A 20,938-nucleotide genomic window follows, 5' to 3' on the forward strand; every position below is an offset into this window, starting at 1 on the left:
AATATACGGAAATCAATAAATGTTATTCACCACATCAATAGACTTAAAGATAAGAACCATATGATCATCTCCATAGATGCAGAGAAAGCATTCGACAAAGTACAGCATCCCTTTATGTTCAAAACATTAGAAAAACTAGGGATAACAGGAACTTACCTTGACATTGTAAAAGCTATCTATGCTAAGCCTCAGGCTAGCATCATTCTGAATGGACAAAAGTTAAAGGCATTCCCTCTAAAATCTGGAACAAGACAGGGATGCCCTCTATCACCACTTCTATTCAATATAGTTCTCGAAATACTGGCCAGAGCAATTAGACAGACGAAAGAAATTAAAGGCATAAAAATAGGAAAAGAAGAACTTAAATTATCACTATTTGCAGATGACATGATTCTATACCTAGAAAACCCAAAAGGGTCTACAAAGAAACTACTAGAACTAATAAATGAATTCAGCAAAGTGGCAGGATATAAAATCAACACGCATAAATCAAAGGCATTTCTGTATATCAGCAACAAAACTTCTGAAACGGAAATGAGGAAAAATACTCCATTCACAATATCCTCCAAAAAAATAAAATACTTGGGAATCAACCTAACAAAAGAGGTGAAAGATTTATACAATGAAAACTACAGAACCCTAAAGAGAGAAGTAGAAGAAGATCTTAGAAGATGGAAAAATATACCCTGTTCATGGATAGGCAGAACTAACATTATCAAAATGGAGATATTACCAAAAGTTCTCTATAGGTTTAATGCAATGCCAATCAAAATCCCAACGGCATTTCTTGTAGAAATAGATAAAGCAATCATGAAATTCATATGGAAAAATAAAAGACCCAGAATAGCAAAAGCAATTCTAAGCAGGAAGTGTGAATCAGGCGGTATAGCGATACCAGATTTCAAACTATATTACAGAGCAATAGTGACAAAAACAGCATGGTACTGGTACCAAAACAGGCGGGTGGACCAATGGTATAGAATAGAGGACACAGAGACTAATCCACAAAGTTACAACTATCTTATATTTGATAAAGGGGCTAAAAGCATGCAATGGAGGAAGGATAGCATCTTCAACAAATGGTGCTGGGAAAACTGGAAATCCATATGCAACAAAATGAAACTGAATCCCTTTCTCTCGCCATGCACAAAAGTTAACTCAAAATGGATCAAGGAGCTTGATATCAAATCAGAGACTCTGCGTCTGATAGAAGAAAAAGTTGGCTCCGATCTACATATTGTGGGGTCAGGCTCCAAATTCCTTAATAAGACACCCATAGCACAAGAGTTAACAACAAGAATCAACAAATGGGACTTACTTAAACTAAAAGTTTTTTCTCAGCAAGAGAAACAATAAGAGAGGTAAATAGGGAGCCTACATCCTGGGAACAAATTTTTACTCCTCACACTTCAGATAGAGCCCTAATATCCAGAGTATACAAAGAACTCAAAAAATTAGACAATAAGATAACAAATAACCCAATCAACAAATGGGCCAAGGACCTGAACAGACACTTCTCAGAGGAGGATATACAATTAATCAATAAGTACATGAAAAAATGCTCACCATCTCTAGCAGTCAGAGAAATGCAAATCAAAACCACCCTAAGATACCATCTCACACCAGTAAGATTGGCAGCCACTATGAAGTCAAACAACAACAAGTGCTGGCGAGGATGTGGAGAAAAGGGTACTCTTGTACATTGCTGGTGGGACTGCAAATTGGTGCGGCCAATTTGGAAAACAGTTTGGAGATTCCTGGGAAAGCTGGGAATGGAACCACCATTTGACCCTGCTATTGCCCTTCTTGGACTATTCCCGGAAGACCTTAAAAGAGCATGCTACAGGAATGCTGCCACATCGATGTTCATAGCAGCACAATTCACAATAGCTAGACTGTGGAACCAACCCAGATGCCCTTCAATAGATGAATGGATAAAAAAAATGTGGCATCTATACACAATGGAGTACTATGCAGCAGTAAAAAATGACAAAATCATAGAATTTGCAGGGAAATGGATGGCACTAGAGCAGATTATGCTTAGTGAAGCTAGTCAATCCCTAAAAAACAAATACCAAATGTCGTCTTTGATATAATGAGAGCAACTATGAACAGAGAGGGAGGAAGAGCAGGAAGAAAAGATTAACATTAAACAGAGACATGAGATGGGAGGGAAAGGGAGAGAAAAGGGAAACTGCATGGAAATGGAAGGAGACCCTCATTGCTATACAAAATTACATATAAGAGGTTGTGAGGGGAATGGGAAAATAAACAAGGAGAGAAATGAATTATAGTAGATGGGGTAGAGAGAGAAGATGGGAGGGGAGGGGAGGGGGGATAGTAGGGGATAGGAAAGGTAGCAGAATACAACAATTACTAATTGGGCATTATGTAAAATTGTGGATGTGTAACCGACGTGATTCTGCAATCTGCATTTGAGGTAAAATTGGGAGTTCATAACCCACTTCAATCTAATGTATGAAATATGATATGTCAAGAGCTTTGTAATGTTGTGAACAACCAATAAAAATTAAAAAAAGAAAAAAAAAACCAACCATATGAATGAATTAAAAACTAACAGTTCTTCAGAAACCATGGGAAATGCCTGCAGTAAGAAATGAGGCTCAGATAACGATTAACTTACTAAGTCTTGCACTACATATATAACATGTATTGGCTCTCATAATATCCCAATTGTCGTACAAATGAGAGGTGTGACTGTAATCCATATATAGATAAAGAAAATGAAAAAAAAAAAAGAGGTCATTACTTAACTTGCCCAAACTAAACAAATGCAAGGCGAAGGCTGGAAAGCAGGATTCTGACTCTAAGCCTGGCCTGTACCCTGTGCTATCTAACTTAAGCAGCACATCTACACCTGCCACCTGAGCCCGATCACCCTTCTGCTGGACATTATTGCCCTGTCAGCACTTCATGTGGAATCATTCCATCAACACCTCTCTTTCTACACCCATTTTTGGCTAGTGGGTTTCCAATAAGGCAATGTAGTAAAGGGAAGAAATGGAGGTAAGGAAATAAAACAGAAAATCGGTATGTTCAATGAGTTGCAAATTTTTGCATATAGTGGTCCTCTCTTATCTGTGGCTTCACTTTCCAAGGTTTTAGTCACTTGTAGTCAACTGTAGTCTGAAATTATTAAAGGGAAAATTCTAGAAATAATCCATAAGTTTTATATTGTATGCTGCTCTGAGTAAGGTGATAAAATCTCATCCCACCCAGGATGTGAATCATCCCTTTGTCCAGCACAACTGTACTGTACACACTACCAGCCTGTTAGTCACTTAGTAGCCACCTTGGTTAAGAGATCACAGTGCCTGTGTTCAAATGAGCTTTATTTTACTTAATAATAATACTTCCAAAGGACAAGAGTAGTGATTTGGTAATTTTCTTAACAGTGTATTGCTATAATCGTTACTTTATTGTTGTTGCTAATCTCTTACTCTACTTAATTCATAAGTAAAACTTTATCACAGATATGTATGTATAGAAAAAATATATTACAAATAGAATTTAGTGCTATCCATAGGTTCAGGCATACAGTGGAGGTCTTGAAATCTTTCTCACATGTATAAGGGAGGACTACTGTAAGCTTTTCCCAGCAAGTCAAGAATTTTATTCTGTGTCATAATATCAAGCAAAAATATTTCTCATAGTACAGTGAGAATATTTTCCTTGAGGAAAAGTGAAAACTTAACATAAAAAGCAAAACTTTAAAAATTTTAGAAGAAAACCCAGAAAGATAACTTCACAACATGGGATATTTTAATAAAAGCAAAACCCAATTTTCCCTCAGAAAACATAAAAAATTAAAAACTATAAATAAGATGTTTTAGTCAGTTTTTCATCACTGTGATCAAAATAAATGACAAGAACAACTGAGAGAAGGAAAAGTTCATTTTGGAAAAATGGCTTCACAGGTTCAGCTTATCATGGGCCAACTCCATTGTTCTGGGCCTGAAATAAAACAGAATATCATGGTGGAAGGGTGTGGCAGAAGAAAGCTGTTGGCTCATGGCAGCCAGAAAGCAGAGAAAGTGAGAGAGGAACCAAGGACAAGATATAGTCCAAGGGCATGCCCCAGTGACCTAATTCCTTCACTCATGCCCCACCTGCCTATAGTTACCACCTTGAAGTCCATTCAAATTATTAATCCATCAAGCCAATTAATCCACTGATGAGGTTATAGCTCTCATAATCTAATCATCTAACCTATGAACATTCCCACTTTGAGGATTATGGTTTCAAAAAATAAGTTTTTGTTTGGGGCAGGGGAAGCATTTATAGATCTAAACCATAACAACTACATTGAAATTTAAAAATTTCTGAATTGCAAAGGCCATAAATGAAAAAGAAAGTCACAGACTAGAAGATATTTTTCACTTTTCAAAGAAAAGTATTATCCATACTTCATATGCTGCCCTGGAGGAGAGCTCCCAATTCTAGTATCTGGTATTAATTAGACATTTAAAAGCTTTGCCAAACTGATAGCCCTGTTTTACTTCATGTTTCCCTTATGATTCTGTGATTACTACAGAAACTGAACATCTTTTCATGTAGCTACTGGGCATTCAGTGTTCTTCTGAGAACTGCCTGTTCATATTGTTTGCCCAATTTCATTCTGGTTTTGTTTGGGTTTTCCTTATTGATCTGTAGGAGTTCATTATATAAGTAACATTTTAACAAAAATAAATATACTCTGAAAACTTGGTAAAACATCTTATGATTACAGATTTTATAGAACTTAAATAATCAAAACAAGTGTACAAGCATATGAAAACAATAATGTTTAAATTTAAAATATTAATATAGTGTGAAAGTGGATGTTTCCTAAAAGTAAATTGTGAATGTTTTAATTTATAGTAGAAAAATTGGCAAGGGTTAAATTTGACTTAGTGACTTAATTTTTCTAATTTTAAGCCATTATATGAGTCACCCTGATCAATGCTGTTACTTTTTCAATGTTGTTGTTTCTGCTTGTAAGCAATGAATTTTTAAATTACAAATCAATTTAGAACTTCACACATATACTAAAACAAAGTATATGAACAATTCTCAAAAGTAAACAGTCTCATTAGTAACCAGAAAAATGCAAACTAAATCAATAAATTTCTCATTTTCTAGAATTCTAAATGGCAATGAATTTTTGAATGACAGAAGCCAGTGTTGGTGACAAGACATAGCAATACCCTTTCAAATAGTGCTGACAGGAATATAATTCAGTATAAGCTAATTGTAGGGAAATGTAACAATCTGTAGTAAAACCTTGATAGCATCTGACCTAGAGACTTCACCTCATAAAGAAAGTCAGTCACAAGATTTCCCAACTCACCCAAAGATGCTCATCCTTGTTTTATTACAGGATTTAGGATCATTCATTAAGTATACAGAGCACTGAAAAGTTGATTCTTAGACAACTCCAAGCAATAAAAGACCCACTTTATACTTTGAGAAACTTTTCTTGTATAATTATGGTAGGTCTCACATCATTTCTGTCAAGGAGCCACCTAAAATGCTCTAATATGAATAATTTTTTCCACAAGGAGTAAGATTTTCAGACTACCACTCAGAGCACTTGATTCTTTCCTGGAGATGAAACTCTAGGCAACCATTGATCTGCTTTCTGTCACAATGTATTTATTTGCATTTTCCATAATTCTATAAATGTAATTTTATAATATGTGGCATGACTTGGTTTCTTTAACTTATCAGGATAAAGTTGAAATTCACCCAAGTTACTGCATGAATCAATAGTTCATTCCTTCTATTGATGAGTACAATGCCATTATATGAATATAACACATTCTGTTTACCTACAGGTAGACACATAGATTGTCTCCAGCTTAGGATTATTATGAATAAAACTGATATGAATATTGATATTATGTTAAAATATATATATATATATATATATATATATATATATATATATATATATATGCTTTCAGTTTCTAAGTGTGAAAAGGCTGGAATGTACAACAGGTTTATATTTACTATGTTAAAAACGTGCCAAACTGTTTCCAAAGTGGTTATACTATTTTTACATACTCACCAGCAGTGTGTACGAGTTCCAGTCTCTCCGCATCTCCACTAATGATATGGTAAGTTTTTGTAATTAAAGCCATCCTAACAACTCTATTTAGTGGTATACATTATTCCACTTTACCCAATGTTAATATTTCTTCTTCCTATCAATTAAATTTAAAAAAAAAGCTAAAGTGTTAAGATATAATAGCTACTCCTGAAAGCATTCGTCTTTCAAAATTCACCTTAAATTTCAGTTTCTATAGGTTCTCCCCAATCTCAGCCTTGTTCATAAGCCTTTTCATAGTCTTACTTGACAAAAGTGCCTGAATCCTCAAAAAGAACTATCAGAACTGACAGCACTCTGTCCTGGAAAAGGAAATAAATCTACATGTTTCAGACAATAAGCCTTAGTCTACCATTCTGTTCAAAGTCATGCTCTCAATAGTTAAAAATTATTTCAACCCTGACTTTGAAATATGCAAAATACCAGGGTAATTTCCTTTAGTGAAAAAATATTACATTTTAGCTATTTAAGAGAGATTTGTCCAAATGCAGTTATCACAAAAAGGTCAGAGATATACAATATTCTGTAAAGTAAGTATGACACTTTAAATGAGAGAAGCATCCTTAACTCTAAATAAGCTTTCACAGCCACTTAGATGTATAGATGCTACCAAAGTTATCAAACTACTTATAAATACTTATTCCACAAACTTGATATTATTTTTAATACAGGAAATTGGAAATATGAATTTCCTTGGCATCATTTATCAGAGTTAGAATGATTCCCATTTAAGTAATTCTCAACTCATTTGACACATCTCTTATCACTCAAATACTGTGCCCAAATATAGAAAACAGGTTCTTCAACCACAGGAGAATCTGAAACCTGTCAATCAGTCTTAGACAAGCATTACAGGCACTGGCACATTTGGGCCAACAATGTACCATTTTAATCATATCAAAAGATACAGGCTATGCTTCCCAATTAATGATGCCACATTTTGACTAGCACACTATTGATGATACTTGCTTGAGTTTGATAAGCAAGTACTGTTAGATCAAATGTAATGCAGAATATCTTTGCTCAAGGATAGGTAGTTTAAGTTTTTAGATCTGTTCCAAAGAGTCTTTCAATGAGCAGTTACTCCAACATCACAATGGCCACAATTTTATGAAAAAGCTGGACTGTTCAGAGAATAATTTTTGCATGATATCTGTCTTAACTCTCAAAGAGTTGGTCATGTCCATATGATTTCCCATAACATATAGACAATAACTACAATGTCAGAAAGAAAAATGTAAAACTTTGATTATCTGGAAAATTGTAAAGACATGGAATTTTTCAGACTTGGGATTATAATCTTTTGCTGCTAACAACAGAGATTCACTTTGAAAAATGTGTTATGAAACTGCATGATTGGACCAACATTACAGAGTATATTTACATAAACTAAGTTGATTACAACATCACTGGGAGATATAATCTTATGGGACCATTGTAGTATATGTAGTCCATCATTAATTGAAATGTCATTATGTAGCATATGACTGTATTAGTTCAACCAAATTATTTTGGGGGGCATTGAGGTATCAGGGATTAAACCCAGTGACACTTAACCACTCAGCCAAATACCTGTGATTTTTTTTTTTTTTTTATTTTAAGACAGGGTATCACTAAGTTGCTTAAGGCCTTTCTAAGTTGCTGAAGGTAGCCTTGAATTTGCACTCCTCCTGCCTCAGCCTCCTGAGTTGCTGCAGTTATAGGCATGCACCGCCAAGCACTTAACAGTTTACCCAAATTCACACTTAACAGTTTAGCCAAATTCTATCTATTATTCACTTCTATTAATTCTACCAAGCATTTATGCTAAGAACTAAGGACAGCAAGACAAATTATACTAAGCAACTGTCCTCAAGAAGCTAGCTTTCCATGAGGGGAATGAAATTAGTGAAAGAATCTCAATAAACATACCATATACTCTAATGGAGGTAACACAGAGGAGATGATTAAGTCATAAAAAATATAAAAGAGGTGTGTGAGAATATTAAAAATGCAATTTAAGAAGCTTAAAGGTACATTAAACTTTTAAGGAATAAAAGTATTTCCTTGATGAAATTTGAAGAAAAAAATGGGTGATCCTCCAAATATTTATATATCAATACAAAGATACTAGGAACTCATTTATATTAGAGATGAATTCTAAGCCAAATAAAGCAACAAAAGGTCAGGGTGCAATTTGAACAATGGCTGAGTCCCAATGTCCACAGAGAAAAATGAAGCCATGGTCATTCACACACTAGTCACAAAAATATCCTTTTACTCAGGTTAGGGTCGTGACTTAATAAGAATGCCAACTCATGCCAAGGAGGTGTTGAGTGCACCAGGAGAGGAGGATGGGAGAGGGAGTGGACATGAAGCAAATAACCAGAACTCAAGCTCAGACTTCCTTACTTGGCACATTTTCTATCCAGAATGATCTTTCAAAGTCTCAGCTTCTAAACTCTGAAGATTTCATGAATTACTCATAGCAACTAGGAAAGGTCTGAGTATTCATTAGTAACTTGTTACGTACTGCTGAAAAAGAGGGTTCTCTTTCCAAAGTAGAATTTAAGGTTGAGATCTCACAGTAGCTTGAGCTTCCATAACAAAAAAAAAAAAAAAAAAAAAAAAAAAAAAAAAAAAAAAAAAAAAACATAGGGTGACTTAAACAAAGGAGATTTATTTTCTTGTAGTTCTAGAAGCTGAAAATCCTAGACCATGGTGGTTTCCAGTAAGGGCTCGCTCTTCATGGCTTACAGACTGCAGCCTCCTGGGGCTTGTAGGAGGAGCATTCTGGTATCTATTCCTATAAGTACTCTAATAGCATCATGAAAACCCCACCCTAATGACCTCATCTAAACCTAATCACATCTTAAAGGTCCCATCTCCAAATGTTATCACATTAGAGGTTAGGACTTTAATATATGAATTAGGAAGGGAGAAGGAGATGATGACACAATTCAGTCTACAGGAGATAACATTATTGTTATGTTATAACAATATAAAAGCTTCTAATTATAAATATCGTAAGGAACTCTTGAGTGACTAATACATAAGAGAGCAAAGACCTGGCTCCCATGAGTCCTCCTGAAAGGCTGAATAATGACCAAAAAAAAAAAAAAAAAACCACATCATTTATGGGTATGATTCAAAATTATATTATCTAACATCTTGTTTCCCCCAGAGAAACAAGAAGGAAGAAGAGGGAAGGAGCATAGCAGAAGACATAGCCCCTGCCCTCTAAGACCTGAACAGGAAGCTCCAACTGACAGGACAAGGAGCAATACTACATGTGAATGATAACTATACAGGAGTTCAGAGCAAGAAAACACCTCAGGACAATAATCCAGGGAAAGAACTTCACAGAAAGAATAAAATTTAATTGAAGAAGGGCATTCTAGGGAAAAAGACATGATTAAAAGCTTAGGAGCAAGCATGCTGAGGGCAATAATCAGAAGATAATGACTAGAGAGGGACGAAACTAGATATTGGATATTGGAAAGGTAGTTCCTGGCCATGACCAGGGTTTGGAATGCTTAGCTAATTAGGACTGTATCTGGGAAGTCATGAGGAGCCATGGAATATTGGAGACACAATGATTAGGCTGAAGACTGGGCTGGAAAGGGTGACCAGAAGCAAAGGGACCTAGGAGGAGTGAGTTAAAACAAATCCTATGAATTAAGGAATTCTGGGATTTTGTTAGCATATGAACACAAAGATTAATTAACAACTAAGGAATGGAGTCTGTAAATTTAACCTAAATTTTTTAAAAAATAGGAATACCAATAGACTGCAACCTAGAGTTCAAGGAAACTCCTCAACCCTCCTCTTAAGCGATTAATTTCAAATATTTTATATTTATCTTAACATAAAATATCCAATAAGCCCATTTTTTTCTCTTATCCCTTTCCTTTTGTAATCATCCTGTTTAACAGTATTCATTTAATATCTCTTGTCATAACAGCAAAGCTTGTCATCTTCTCTTTCTACCAAAGGAAGAAAAAGACATAAAGGTAAATGGCAGAAATTTGGCTTAATCAATGAAGCTCTTTGCTCTTCCAGGAGCATACTTAAAGGAATTAACATTTAAATCATAAGATAAAATGCTCCAAAATTTCAATAGAGAGATGGCACAATAATTTGATCATTGGTTCAAAGTAAGTACTCCTAATTACTTCAGTTTTGATTAATAACTTTTAAAAACTATACATTTATATTTAAGAAAAATGAAGGCTTTTAAAGAAAAAGTAACTACTATAATTAATGAGACTATGTAGGCATAAATATCATATGGGAATTCTAAAGGAATTTGGGATTCTCTAAGAATTTTGAAGTAATAATTATATTCTGTATAAGCAATTAAGACAACAATTATCCAGGAGAATATAGCTTGACCTGTATTATTATATATAATTTCTTAGAAATTTGAGCTATTATATGTGACAGTTAGGCTTATTTTAATTTTACTGTGAGTTAAGTAAAACTTTATCAAGTAATTTTGAATTAACATTAAGTTATATCTAGTCAATCTCAAAAAATTATGGCTATAGCATTTTAATTAACATATATGCTAAATATTCTTTCAAATACACTGAAACATGAACGATAACATCCATAATAAAGCTTCACGCTAACAGAGTCAGAGGTTTATTGGGCATTTTTTTGTTAAAGAAGTTGTCATTCTTAATCATAATCAATAAGAGAACAGTCACAGATGAATACAGACTAACTCAGTGGCATAATTCATTTACATAAAGACATTGGAACAGGATAAAAACCTAGGAAAGGCAATGGTATTTATAAGCAAGTAGTGGAAGGGGTTACTTCAACAGACAGGGATAATATGAGCCATGCCCAAGGTCCGCCAAAGACACATAAACATGCACAGTGATATGTACACATGTATGGTGCTACTGAGATACAACTCAAATATACCTATGTATTTTATATTTGTATATATCCGGGAAGCCATTGAGTCAGTATTTTCAGCACTCTCTATCCTCTCTTCTCCCAGGTCAAACTGTTATCTGATCTCTTATCATTAGAGTCAGTTTTGCCTTTTCTAGCATAGTATATAAAAGTTATCACATAACAAATACATATGAGTGTCTGGCTTCTTCAGTTTGGTCTCACTAAGTTGTGAAGGCTAGTTTTGAACCTGCCACACTCCTGCCTCAGTCTCCCAGTAGTGGGGATTATAGGCATGTGCCACCATGCCTGACTAGATAGTCTATTCTTTTGAATGCTAAGAACACATCACAATTTATGTATCCTATTCCACTATTGATGGACATTTGGGTTGTTTCTACTTTGCAGCTGTTATGAAATAAGTTACATTAACCTTCTATGTTTCTTGTAGACATCTGCACACCATGCATTTTTCTTGAACATGTACCTAGAAGTGCATAGGCTTACTTTTAGTAGATTCTGCTAAACAGCATTTCTCTCAAAATATTAATAGAAAAACATATCCTTCTTCAACATGCAGAATGATTTGTTTAGTTATTTCTTTTTTTATATCACATATATTTTATGTAAAGTTAAGAGACTTTCTGGTGCAATGATTTCACCCACATTCAAACAATAGAATCCCCTAGGAAACCTTTTAAAATAGTGATTCCTTAATAATAGTACCCTCTATCAAAACTTATGATACCTTCTGTAAAAACAAAACCCTATTGATCAAGAAGGGTTAGGAACTACTGCTTCATAATTCTATTACTGGAATCTAAACTATATAAACAATGGATGAGTTAGGATGATATTTCTTGGGAAAAAAGTTGTGCAAATGTAAAGTATTATTATTTTGTCTACTGTTAATTAGTTTAAATTACTTTTTTTACCTAGAACTAAAAACTAAAGTCAGGAGTGTCTGTTCATTAATTTTTTAAAATCCTTGTTTTTCATTGTGTTTATTCTAATAAAGACAGAAGTTCTTGATTAAATATGGCAATCATTAAATTCAAAGAAAATTCACAAATTCAGTTTTTAGAAAAGATTTCCTTTTTAAAAGAGCAATGAGACAGAGGCCTACAAAGCAACCACATCATCGGAAACAGGGGGAGAAAAAGGAATAAAGGGGAAATTTTCATAGATAAGAAGCCCAAGATTTAGACTTCTTTCAAAAGACAATGGAAATCTGAAACATCACTTAAAAGTCATTTAATATGATACTGATTATCAAGAAGACTTAGTCTTATGTAAAACTTTCTCACAGTGAACTATCAACTTCTTGGGTAAACAAAGAAACAAAAATAGCACCAGTCATCCTCCCCTGCCAAAAAATGGTGAAATGTTATAAAGGGCTTAATTTCAAAGATGTCATACAAGCAGGACTGGGGGGGGGGGCTGAAGGTTAGGGAAAATTTATGTATATCATAAATCATCTGAAAGAAATGCATATAGGATAACCTGATATAAAACTTACTTCAGAGAAGCTATAATTAAAAGTATACACTGAAGAGACACAAGGATTGCTTTTCAGAAATACAACAACAATACATACCTCAACTCTTAGCAAGCAAGCACTGCAACTTCTATACAACACTTTTAAAAAGACTTACTTAGCAGCAGAACTTCTGAGAAATAATTAAACTGGAGCAGAAAATTTAAGAGATCATATAGGCAAACTCTTTTTTAAAGATGAAGAAACATCTCTCTCTCTCTCTCTCTCTCTCTCTCTCTCTCTCTCTCACACACACACACACACACACACACACACACACACACACACGCTCTGGCCCAGTTACACATTTTAGTGGTTGGTAACTGAAACACCAGATGTTTAGGATATCAAGATGTATGCTGGTACGTACACTGTAGATGAGAAAGGGTCAAAAGTATATGCCTATTGCCTGAAAGGGATGCGAAAGCAGAAGAAGCAGCCACAATTTCCCTGAGGTGTCAGTATGATTAGTAGGCCTGTTTCCCTTTCTGGGCTACTCCAAAGATTCTATCACCATTCTGTGGTTCCATTTCTTTTAAGCAAAACAAGGCATTCCTTTTCCTTTACACACATGATCCTTTAGAAACTGCAGCCTCTTTGTAAATTACATTAGTAGCTTAGGATGAATCTTTCAACAGGTGCTCCTTTTTTTTTTTCAAAAAGTAATTTCTGACCCCAATATGAGCATCTTATTCAACCCAAAATATTAATATTCACACAAAAATAGAAGTTATAGATTCTTTTAAGGTATACTTTAAACTCAAGCTTCAAATTCAACATTTCTTTTATCCTCAATGATTCCAAATCATAATTTTAAAAAATAATAAAAAGCTTTGCTTTCAATCTACAAAACTTCTAAGATCAAACCTCAGAACACTCACAAAATATTTTAGCTCTATATATACAGAAGAGATAAACTGATCTAGCAAGACGATCAATCAATTTTCAGTTATTTGTAGTATCTCAAGTCATGTGCTTCCAAGTGATATCAGTCACCAACTGAGGGAGTTCATACTTTAAGGCTTCCACAAACTCTCAGGGTATATAAACTAGCACTATGAACTAACAATAGCAGTATTTTGGGGGGTCTAATAACAATTCACCTGGACACTTTGTTAAAATTTTAAAAGAACACACATCAGAGTATTCTAAATGTTCCATTTTCGGTCAAATGAATGACTTTAATTAATTAAAAAATAATAATTAATAATATTCATACAAATAGATTTTACATGGAGTTAACATATAAAAGATACCCAGTCAAAATATACATAAGAAATCCCAGTCAAATTATGTAATGTGTTTATATGTGTACATGTATATACACACATACAGATCTTTTCCTCTACAGGTTCAATTATAAAATTTTTAGTATATACTATAAAATTTAAATTTATACTCTAAGCTCTCTGTTTTAATTGATAAAGATCCTCTTTATGCTCTTAAAACAAAATGCTAAAACTAGTACTCTAGAGCACAAATTTTGAGCATAAAGTTTAACACATACATTATTTTATACCATATACTTACTACATCAAACTTCTGAGTGATGTTTCCCTGGACATCAAGTAAATAAACCTTGCCATAATGGGTGCCCAGTGCCAAAAACTGTAAATAGAACAGAAGGGCCAGTTAATTAATGTATTATTAATAAAGAATTAGTAATAAAACCATTTTCAAAATGATGATGCTTAATGCATAAATGATCTGTAATATCTCAGAAAATACACATTCCTTGGAGAAGGCTTGTTTCCAGTTTCAGAGAAATGACAGAACAGGATCTATTTTATTGTGATAGTGCAAGCTAGCTGTCAGAATGACTCATGAGGACCCTCATCTACTGACAACTAATGGTGTGTATGCAGTCTGTACACAATGCCTGATGGACTGAGGCAGTAAATTAAAAATGCAGCCGTGAAAGCACAACCAACCTACGGCTGAATACAAAGTCAGAAGGGAATGATTAAGAAACTCCCCCTAATTTATGGCAAATGTGTAAATCTATGCTATCATATAAGTTCAATACAAAAATGCATACTAACAACGAAATTTTATTTTTTGAATGGATAATCCATCCCATATTGAGGGACGAAAAACCTCAGAGGTACTTTACTATCACTTAGCTTTAGGATGTCTCTAAAAGAATTACTATAAATATTGAGTATAAATGTTTATATTCTAATGCAAAAAATCCTCTTCTGTCACTAAATAACTGTTGGGCTACATATTCATTTTATGATATCAGGCTACTTCATAACTTTCACTGTTTCTTTACTTCTTTGAACTGATCCTAAATGATCTAGAAGAAACTTGAGGACTACCTGAAATATGACATGAAATTTCTCTTCCTTTTTATTTCTTTAAGCATTACTCAAGAAGTCCAAAATTCTCTGTATTTCATTGCATGTGAGCATGCTTCATTGCAGCCTATAATGAAATGCTCAAATTTACAGGCACTACTAAGCATTTCAGTCAAGCAGCACAATCTTTAAAAAATAACCTTACAGAAAGTCAAGATTTAAAAGGATTTATCAAAATGGAATTGCTTAAAATGAAATTTCAGTTCAGGCACTTAAAATATGAAGCTACATTAAAGAAGAGTCACAAAAAGGGAAAGAAGGGGTTCATTAGAAATTCATCCCCTGCAATGCCTTTCACTCCTGCAAGGTTGCCTTTTTTCAGGAAGAAAAAAGTCCCCCGGGTAAAAAAATCAATACTGGTTAATAAAACATCAGGTGTGCAGACATAACTAGGTATGACGATTCCGCTGCAGAGGCCTGCCTGAATGCACCAGGTGCCAGGACGATTAGTCATCCAGGGCAGACAGCGAGCCTGGTGAAAACAGGATGCTTGGGCACTGGAAGGGAAAAGGGTTAGAGGTAATTCTGAGGGGAAATTAGTCTGAATATTTAAACCAAATAGGAATGTTTTCTCCAAAGCAAAACAACATTCTAACCAGAAACAGAGGATGCAAATGGTTATAATTTTATCTCTACAGTGACACTACTGACAATATTTGAACAGAAAACCACTATACAAAATACTGACTGAAAACAAACAATACTCCATTCTAAGGCTCTCTGTGGTAAAAGAATGGGTCTTAAAAGCTCCCTGCACCCCAAGTATCTCACAGTATTGATTCTCCTCATAAATACTGTATTTAGTTTGTTAGGAAACTAAGGGAGGTTGGATCCTTAAAATGCTTTAATACTGTGTCATTCTCTGACACCATTGTAAAGGCCATTTTTGAACTTCTAATTGCACTTTATTTTATGAAAGTTTTAAGAGGTTCTATACGGAGTATTTTACTCACATATTAATTCTTCCCCCATCTCCCCAAATTACTAATTTTATTCATTTAATACTTAAAATACAAAGAAAACAAAATAGTTATTTTGATTTTATAGTTTCAACCTAAAAGTAAAATTACTTTAGAATACATTTTTTAATGTGATTTTTTTATGACAAGCTACCTTTTGTTTAGGAAAACATTTAATCATCATCTTGCTACTTCCTTTTAGAAATAAACAACTATGTGCTCTTCAAAAAAAGTTTAATAGGCTGATCATATTACTAAAATTATGAAAGAGTCATATTCATCTGCTAATGCCTTCAATAAAATAAAACAAAAAAATGCAAAAATGGCAAATTGAATACAAATGTGACAGAAAATAAATGCAAATCTTTCATATTTTACTCTTTCTAGCCATTAAAAAGCCTTAAGCTTTTATTATATTGAGTTTTGTTTGTTTCCTTCTTTTTAGACCAAAAGCACTTAAAATCTAGGATGAACAAAGAACAAATATAATTTCATTAGCCCCCTTAATGTTTAATTACAGAATCTTGATTCACTTTATATGTTATCAGATTGGGCATCCCATTCTCCAAAATCCAGGCCTAACTGCTTTTACTTTGCAAGACTGAACTATGTAGGTAAACAAATAGAAGAGATGGTAAGCCATCCTGTGAACATCACAAAAGAAACATTTCAAATTGGGTCTGTTCCATAATATCATCTACCTTTCTCATAGTGTTTTATAGTATTCAAAGTTTAAAACTGAAAGTGCCTTCAATTAGACATGAGGAAGTAAGTTCTGGCAATTGATGAGACTTCCCTTGAGATTTCCCATCCTATAGTTAAGGATTATAGAGTTAGGGCAAGGACTATAGAGTTAGGGCAAGAAGTGAAAGCTAAAATATGGTGCTGGGGGTGTAACTCAGCAATAAAGCATTGTGTAGCATGCTTAAGACCCTAGGTTCAGTCTCTAGCACCACAAAAATAAAATAATACTAAAATGCTCTTAATTTGATCAGAATTCTCTTGATAGACACATGGACCTCAGATTAAGAGTTCAAAATCTAAAAGTGAACATTGATTACTGTTCCCAACCATTAGCTCTCTGGCCAAGTTGATTTGTAAGTAAGATGTTAAAAAGTGGCAAACTGTGTTCTCCATTTTAGTCATTCAATGGTTCATTCAACAAATACAGAAAAAGTACTATAATGTTCTTAAGACAATGAGCAATGTGACTTAAAGGTTATGATACACTGAGGGAAATATACATAAAAATTGATTAATTGCAATTAAATTTAATGAGTATGCTTAAAATGGAAGTATCTGTAAGACCTTATGGAACACAGGAAGTATCAGCTGTGCTAAACCTGAAGTAGAAATTAAATAACAGAAGCCAACAGTGTAGGATGGTGCTAAACACCATTTTCGGCAGAACAGATACAACCTACTCAAAGGCACAGCACACAATAAAAAGACAAAAATCAAGAAATTATGTGCCATTGTACATAGATGAAGCATCAAAATCATGCCCAGATAGAGAGGTGATAAGGATAGAATGGTTGGCTAGAATCATTTGAATATTTATAGAGATAAAAGGTAGATATGTAGAGGAAAACAAGGTGTTAGTGAAAAACATTAAGACATCAGGAAGCCAATTAAGAATTTTGAGCAGGACAACATGATCACTGTGGAATTTCTAAAAGATTTCTTTTATAGAAGTGTTATGAGTGAACTGGAATAAAGGCAATCTGAAGGAAAACAGATTCATTTATATATGTACATTAACAAGGAAGAAATGAGAAATGCCTAGACTGATGGAAGAGAAGGGTTCAGGCAGTGGATTCTAGCCAGTGAGCTGGGCAAAAGGGTTTTGTGAGTAAAAATCCCCAAGTGTTGCTACCACAGCACCACACTTATGGCACAAAGTGGGATGATACAAGACCAATTAAACACAGGGCACAAGATCTCAGAAGGCCTTACATTCCACACCAAGCTCTGATTTTATTTAGTAAATGATGAAAATCATACAAATCTGTATTTTTAACACTTCATCCTGGCAACCAGGAGGCAGATGTATTTAAAGAGGTAAAATAAGAGGTACAAGAGATCTCCCTGTTATCCAAGTTCAGGCAGGAAAAGAAGAGAGCCTATAACACAGCAGGAAAGAAAATATTGCCAGACTTAGGGAATGACTCAGAAAATGGCTTCAGGAAAGGGGGAGAAGTCACCTTTGGCTTAGGTGACAAAGGAAATGGTGATGCCACCAAATGGTACAGAGAACAAAAACTAGATAGAAGTTTAGAAGGAAAAGAAGATGAATTCATTATAGACACGCTGAGGTTCAAGTAAAAAGAGACAAAAGGCAGAAATGTTTAGAAAGCACCTAGATAACATACTCATGCTGTTCTGGTGAAGTCAGTGTGCAGGTAGCCACAGAAGTCTTGCAATCCAAAACAAAGAGAAGATAAAAATATGAGAAATGTGGATAATGAACCACATTATGGTTCATTAACCACAAATGTGGATAATGAACCACATGCTTTTTTTTTTTTTTTTTAGAAAAAGCAACATGCAGGGAAAAGGTAGATGCAAAAGAGAATGAAAGAAACAGAAGGAATATCAGAAATTACCAAGAAAATAATAAGAGGAGTGTCAAGCTAAAGACATTTTGAGAAGAGGTGAGAGTCACAATTTAAAATCAGTAAACTGTATACCAACTGGTAAATTTACAGACAAGACTGGTACATCCACACAACAGAATAATATTCAGCAATAAAAAGGAATGAAGTATGACTAATATATAAATAAGAATTAAATAAGCTACATCACGGATGAACTTCAAAAACACATGCCAACTGAAACAAGTCAACAGGAGAGACCAAATAATACATGAAGGCATTCATCTGAAATATCCACAATAGGCAAATCTACAGAGACTGAAATTAGATTAGTGGTTACCTGAGGCTAGTATTGAAGGGAGGAAATGAACTGCAGTAACCAAGAAAAGTAGATAAAAAGATCCTTGAACTGGAGAAAGAAAACCTCCTGTGGGTAAAGATGGGGTATAGATCTGGATGAGGTGGGAAAGAAGTCAGGAACTGAGGCCAATTGTGCCTCATGGTTTCAATTTTCTTAAATAGAAGTGACATCATCTTCTGAGAGTGAAAGGACAGGAGAACTGACAACTAAATAAGCTGATGGAATAATAGCAATTTTCAGCGACAAATTTTGACAAATTTACCTCACCATGTGAGACCCTATGAATACATTGCTGCCTTGGTCATGGCACTAATTCAGTGTTGAGAATATGGCTGAGGGGCACAATTCGAAGATGGGATGTGAGATCAGGGAACACACTGAGAGTTTGAATAATTAATCATTTCACGCAGTCAGAAACAAAAAAGAAAAAATGGGATTAAAAATTGGGACTCTAAAAGTCACAGAACAAGGTGGTAGGAAAATGAATGCGAAAGCCTGAAGGGCAAAAGGAGTCAACAGAGAGTGTAATGAAGACTACAGATGCTCAAGTTCTAGGTATCTACAACGTGCAGAATGTGGCCTTAATAGAAGGGGATGAAATAGAAGGAGGTGAAAAACAATGGAATTAAATAAGGATGAAGAACTGCAAGTCCAGTCTTTAATGAGTGAATAACAGGGACAAGAAGTTGGGGGAAAGAAGCAAGGGGAAGGGGTAACCCCGTTGCTGTAGCCAAATGGCAGGCACCTCAGAGGAGGCGATTTCTGGTAAAACAAGAGAGAAGAGGGAGTCTAGTACACTATATAATGAATACAGGCTTATAAAATCTGAAGCAAAAAGGAATTAGGTATGCAGCAAACAGGAGAAGGAGACAACACTGCTGGTAACAGCAAAAAAGTAAGTAGATGGATCAGAGGTCAGGAGTTTCCTTGCAAAAAAAGACGAAGACCCACTCATAAACTCACAGGAAAAAACAAATGGTTGCAATACCATAGTATGCCCTATTCCAAGCAAAACAAAGACTGTTATAGTCTAAGAATAGGCTAAAGGTGCTCTCCAGTATCTAGTCTGAACTGAAAAAGTGGGTGGGAATTTTGTTATACCAGGAATCCATATATAAGATATATTTATATGTTTGTATAATGTATAAAGAGCAATCGCTGGCATTTCTACTGATTCCTAAGACCTCCAATGGAAACTCTTCTTCTTTTATAAAAACACTGATAAAACAAAAGAATGAATATTCACCCTGCTTCTACCCTTAATGTGTTCCTAATCTAATCAGGAACTGACTGATGGAGTTCTCAAAATCATATAAAATCTTCACATCATTTTCTAAATTCTACTTGATACACCATAAGAATGTGTGTGTGTGTGTGTGTGTGTGTGTGTGTGTGTGTATGTGTGTGTATGTGTTTAAAATTCCTAGGTGCTGGTTTTGTTGTCAGTGAAGAATAAGAGAGGAGGAGCAGCTGGCAGATACAATCACTGTAAAAAACCACCCCACAAACTTCAGGACTCCAAAGTGCAAACTACCAACACAAACAAGAATCCTCTGAAAGTGCACCTTACCTTATCATGGACTGTCATGCAGCTAGCTGCATCCTTCTGAAGAATTTCAGTTACCCCATTGGAAAGCCTTTCATACTTCAGTTTGGGTTCCTCTTCACTCTCTTCTTCCTACATAAAAAGCAGAGAAAAATGACAGCTGTTGCAGATTTGTTTGTTTTGAAACTCTCAACACACACTTCCTAAGGGCATACAAGAGATAATCCCCTCACCCATTTTATCAATAACTACAACTACACCTGAAGGTTAAGATCTTCATGTTTCCTTTTGCCAATTGGGTGTATCAACTTCATCTCTAGAGTAAGTTCAAAAGCTGAAAACAGGAGTTACAGACTTAGAGTGATATTGTCACTTTCTATTTTCAAGCTTATTGTTTGGTACAGCATCATGAGATACTCTTCATCCTCATAGTTAAGGAATAAATTTAGTAATCAATATTGACTATAATGAACATGGATAATAAATCAAGGATAGTTGTAAAAATTATTACAATAATGATCCAGAAAAAAATTAATTTTACCTCAGTAATGACAAACAAAAAAATGTTCACATATCAAAAACTAT

At 34.5% G+C, this 20,938-nt stretch overlaps 1 protein-coding gene across 1 annotated transcript in view; it reads right to left on the reverse strand.

Moving 5' to 3' along the window:
* Vps41 (VPS41 subunit of HOPS complex) overlaps nucleotides 1-20,938 on the reverse strand; it is a 165,466-nt gene that overhangs the window by 114,193 nt on the left and 30,335 nt on the right. Inside the window, exons 3-4 of the mRNA XM_026387619.2 lie at nucleotides 20,378-20,485; nucleotides 14,064-14,141 (exon numbers count right to left, since the gene is read on the reverse strand). Coding sequence (XP_026243404.1) covers nucleotides 14,064-14,141; nucleotides 20,378-20,485 — 186 coding nt within the window. The remainder of the gene's footprint in view (nucleotides 1-14,063; nucleotides 14,142-20,377; nucleotides 20,486-20,938) is intronic.

This window comes from Urocitellus parryii, chromosome 3 (genome assembly GCF_045843805.1).
Source record: "Urocitellus parryii isolate mUroPar1 chromosome 3, mUroPar1.hap1, whole genome shotgun sequence".
NCBI lineage: Eukaryota > Metazoa > Chordata > Mammalia > Rodentia > Sciuridae > Urocitellus > Urocitellus parryii.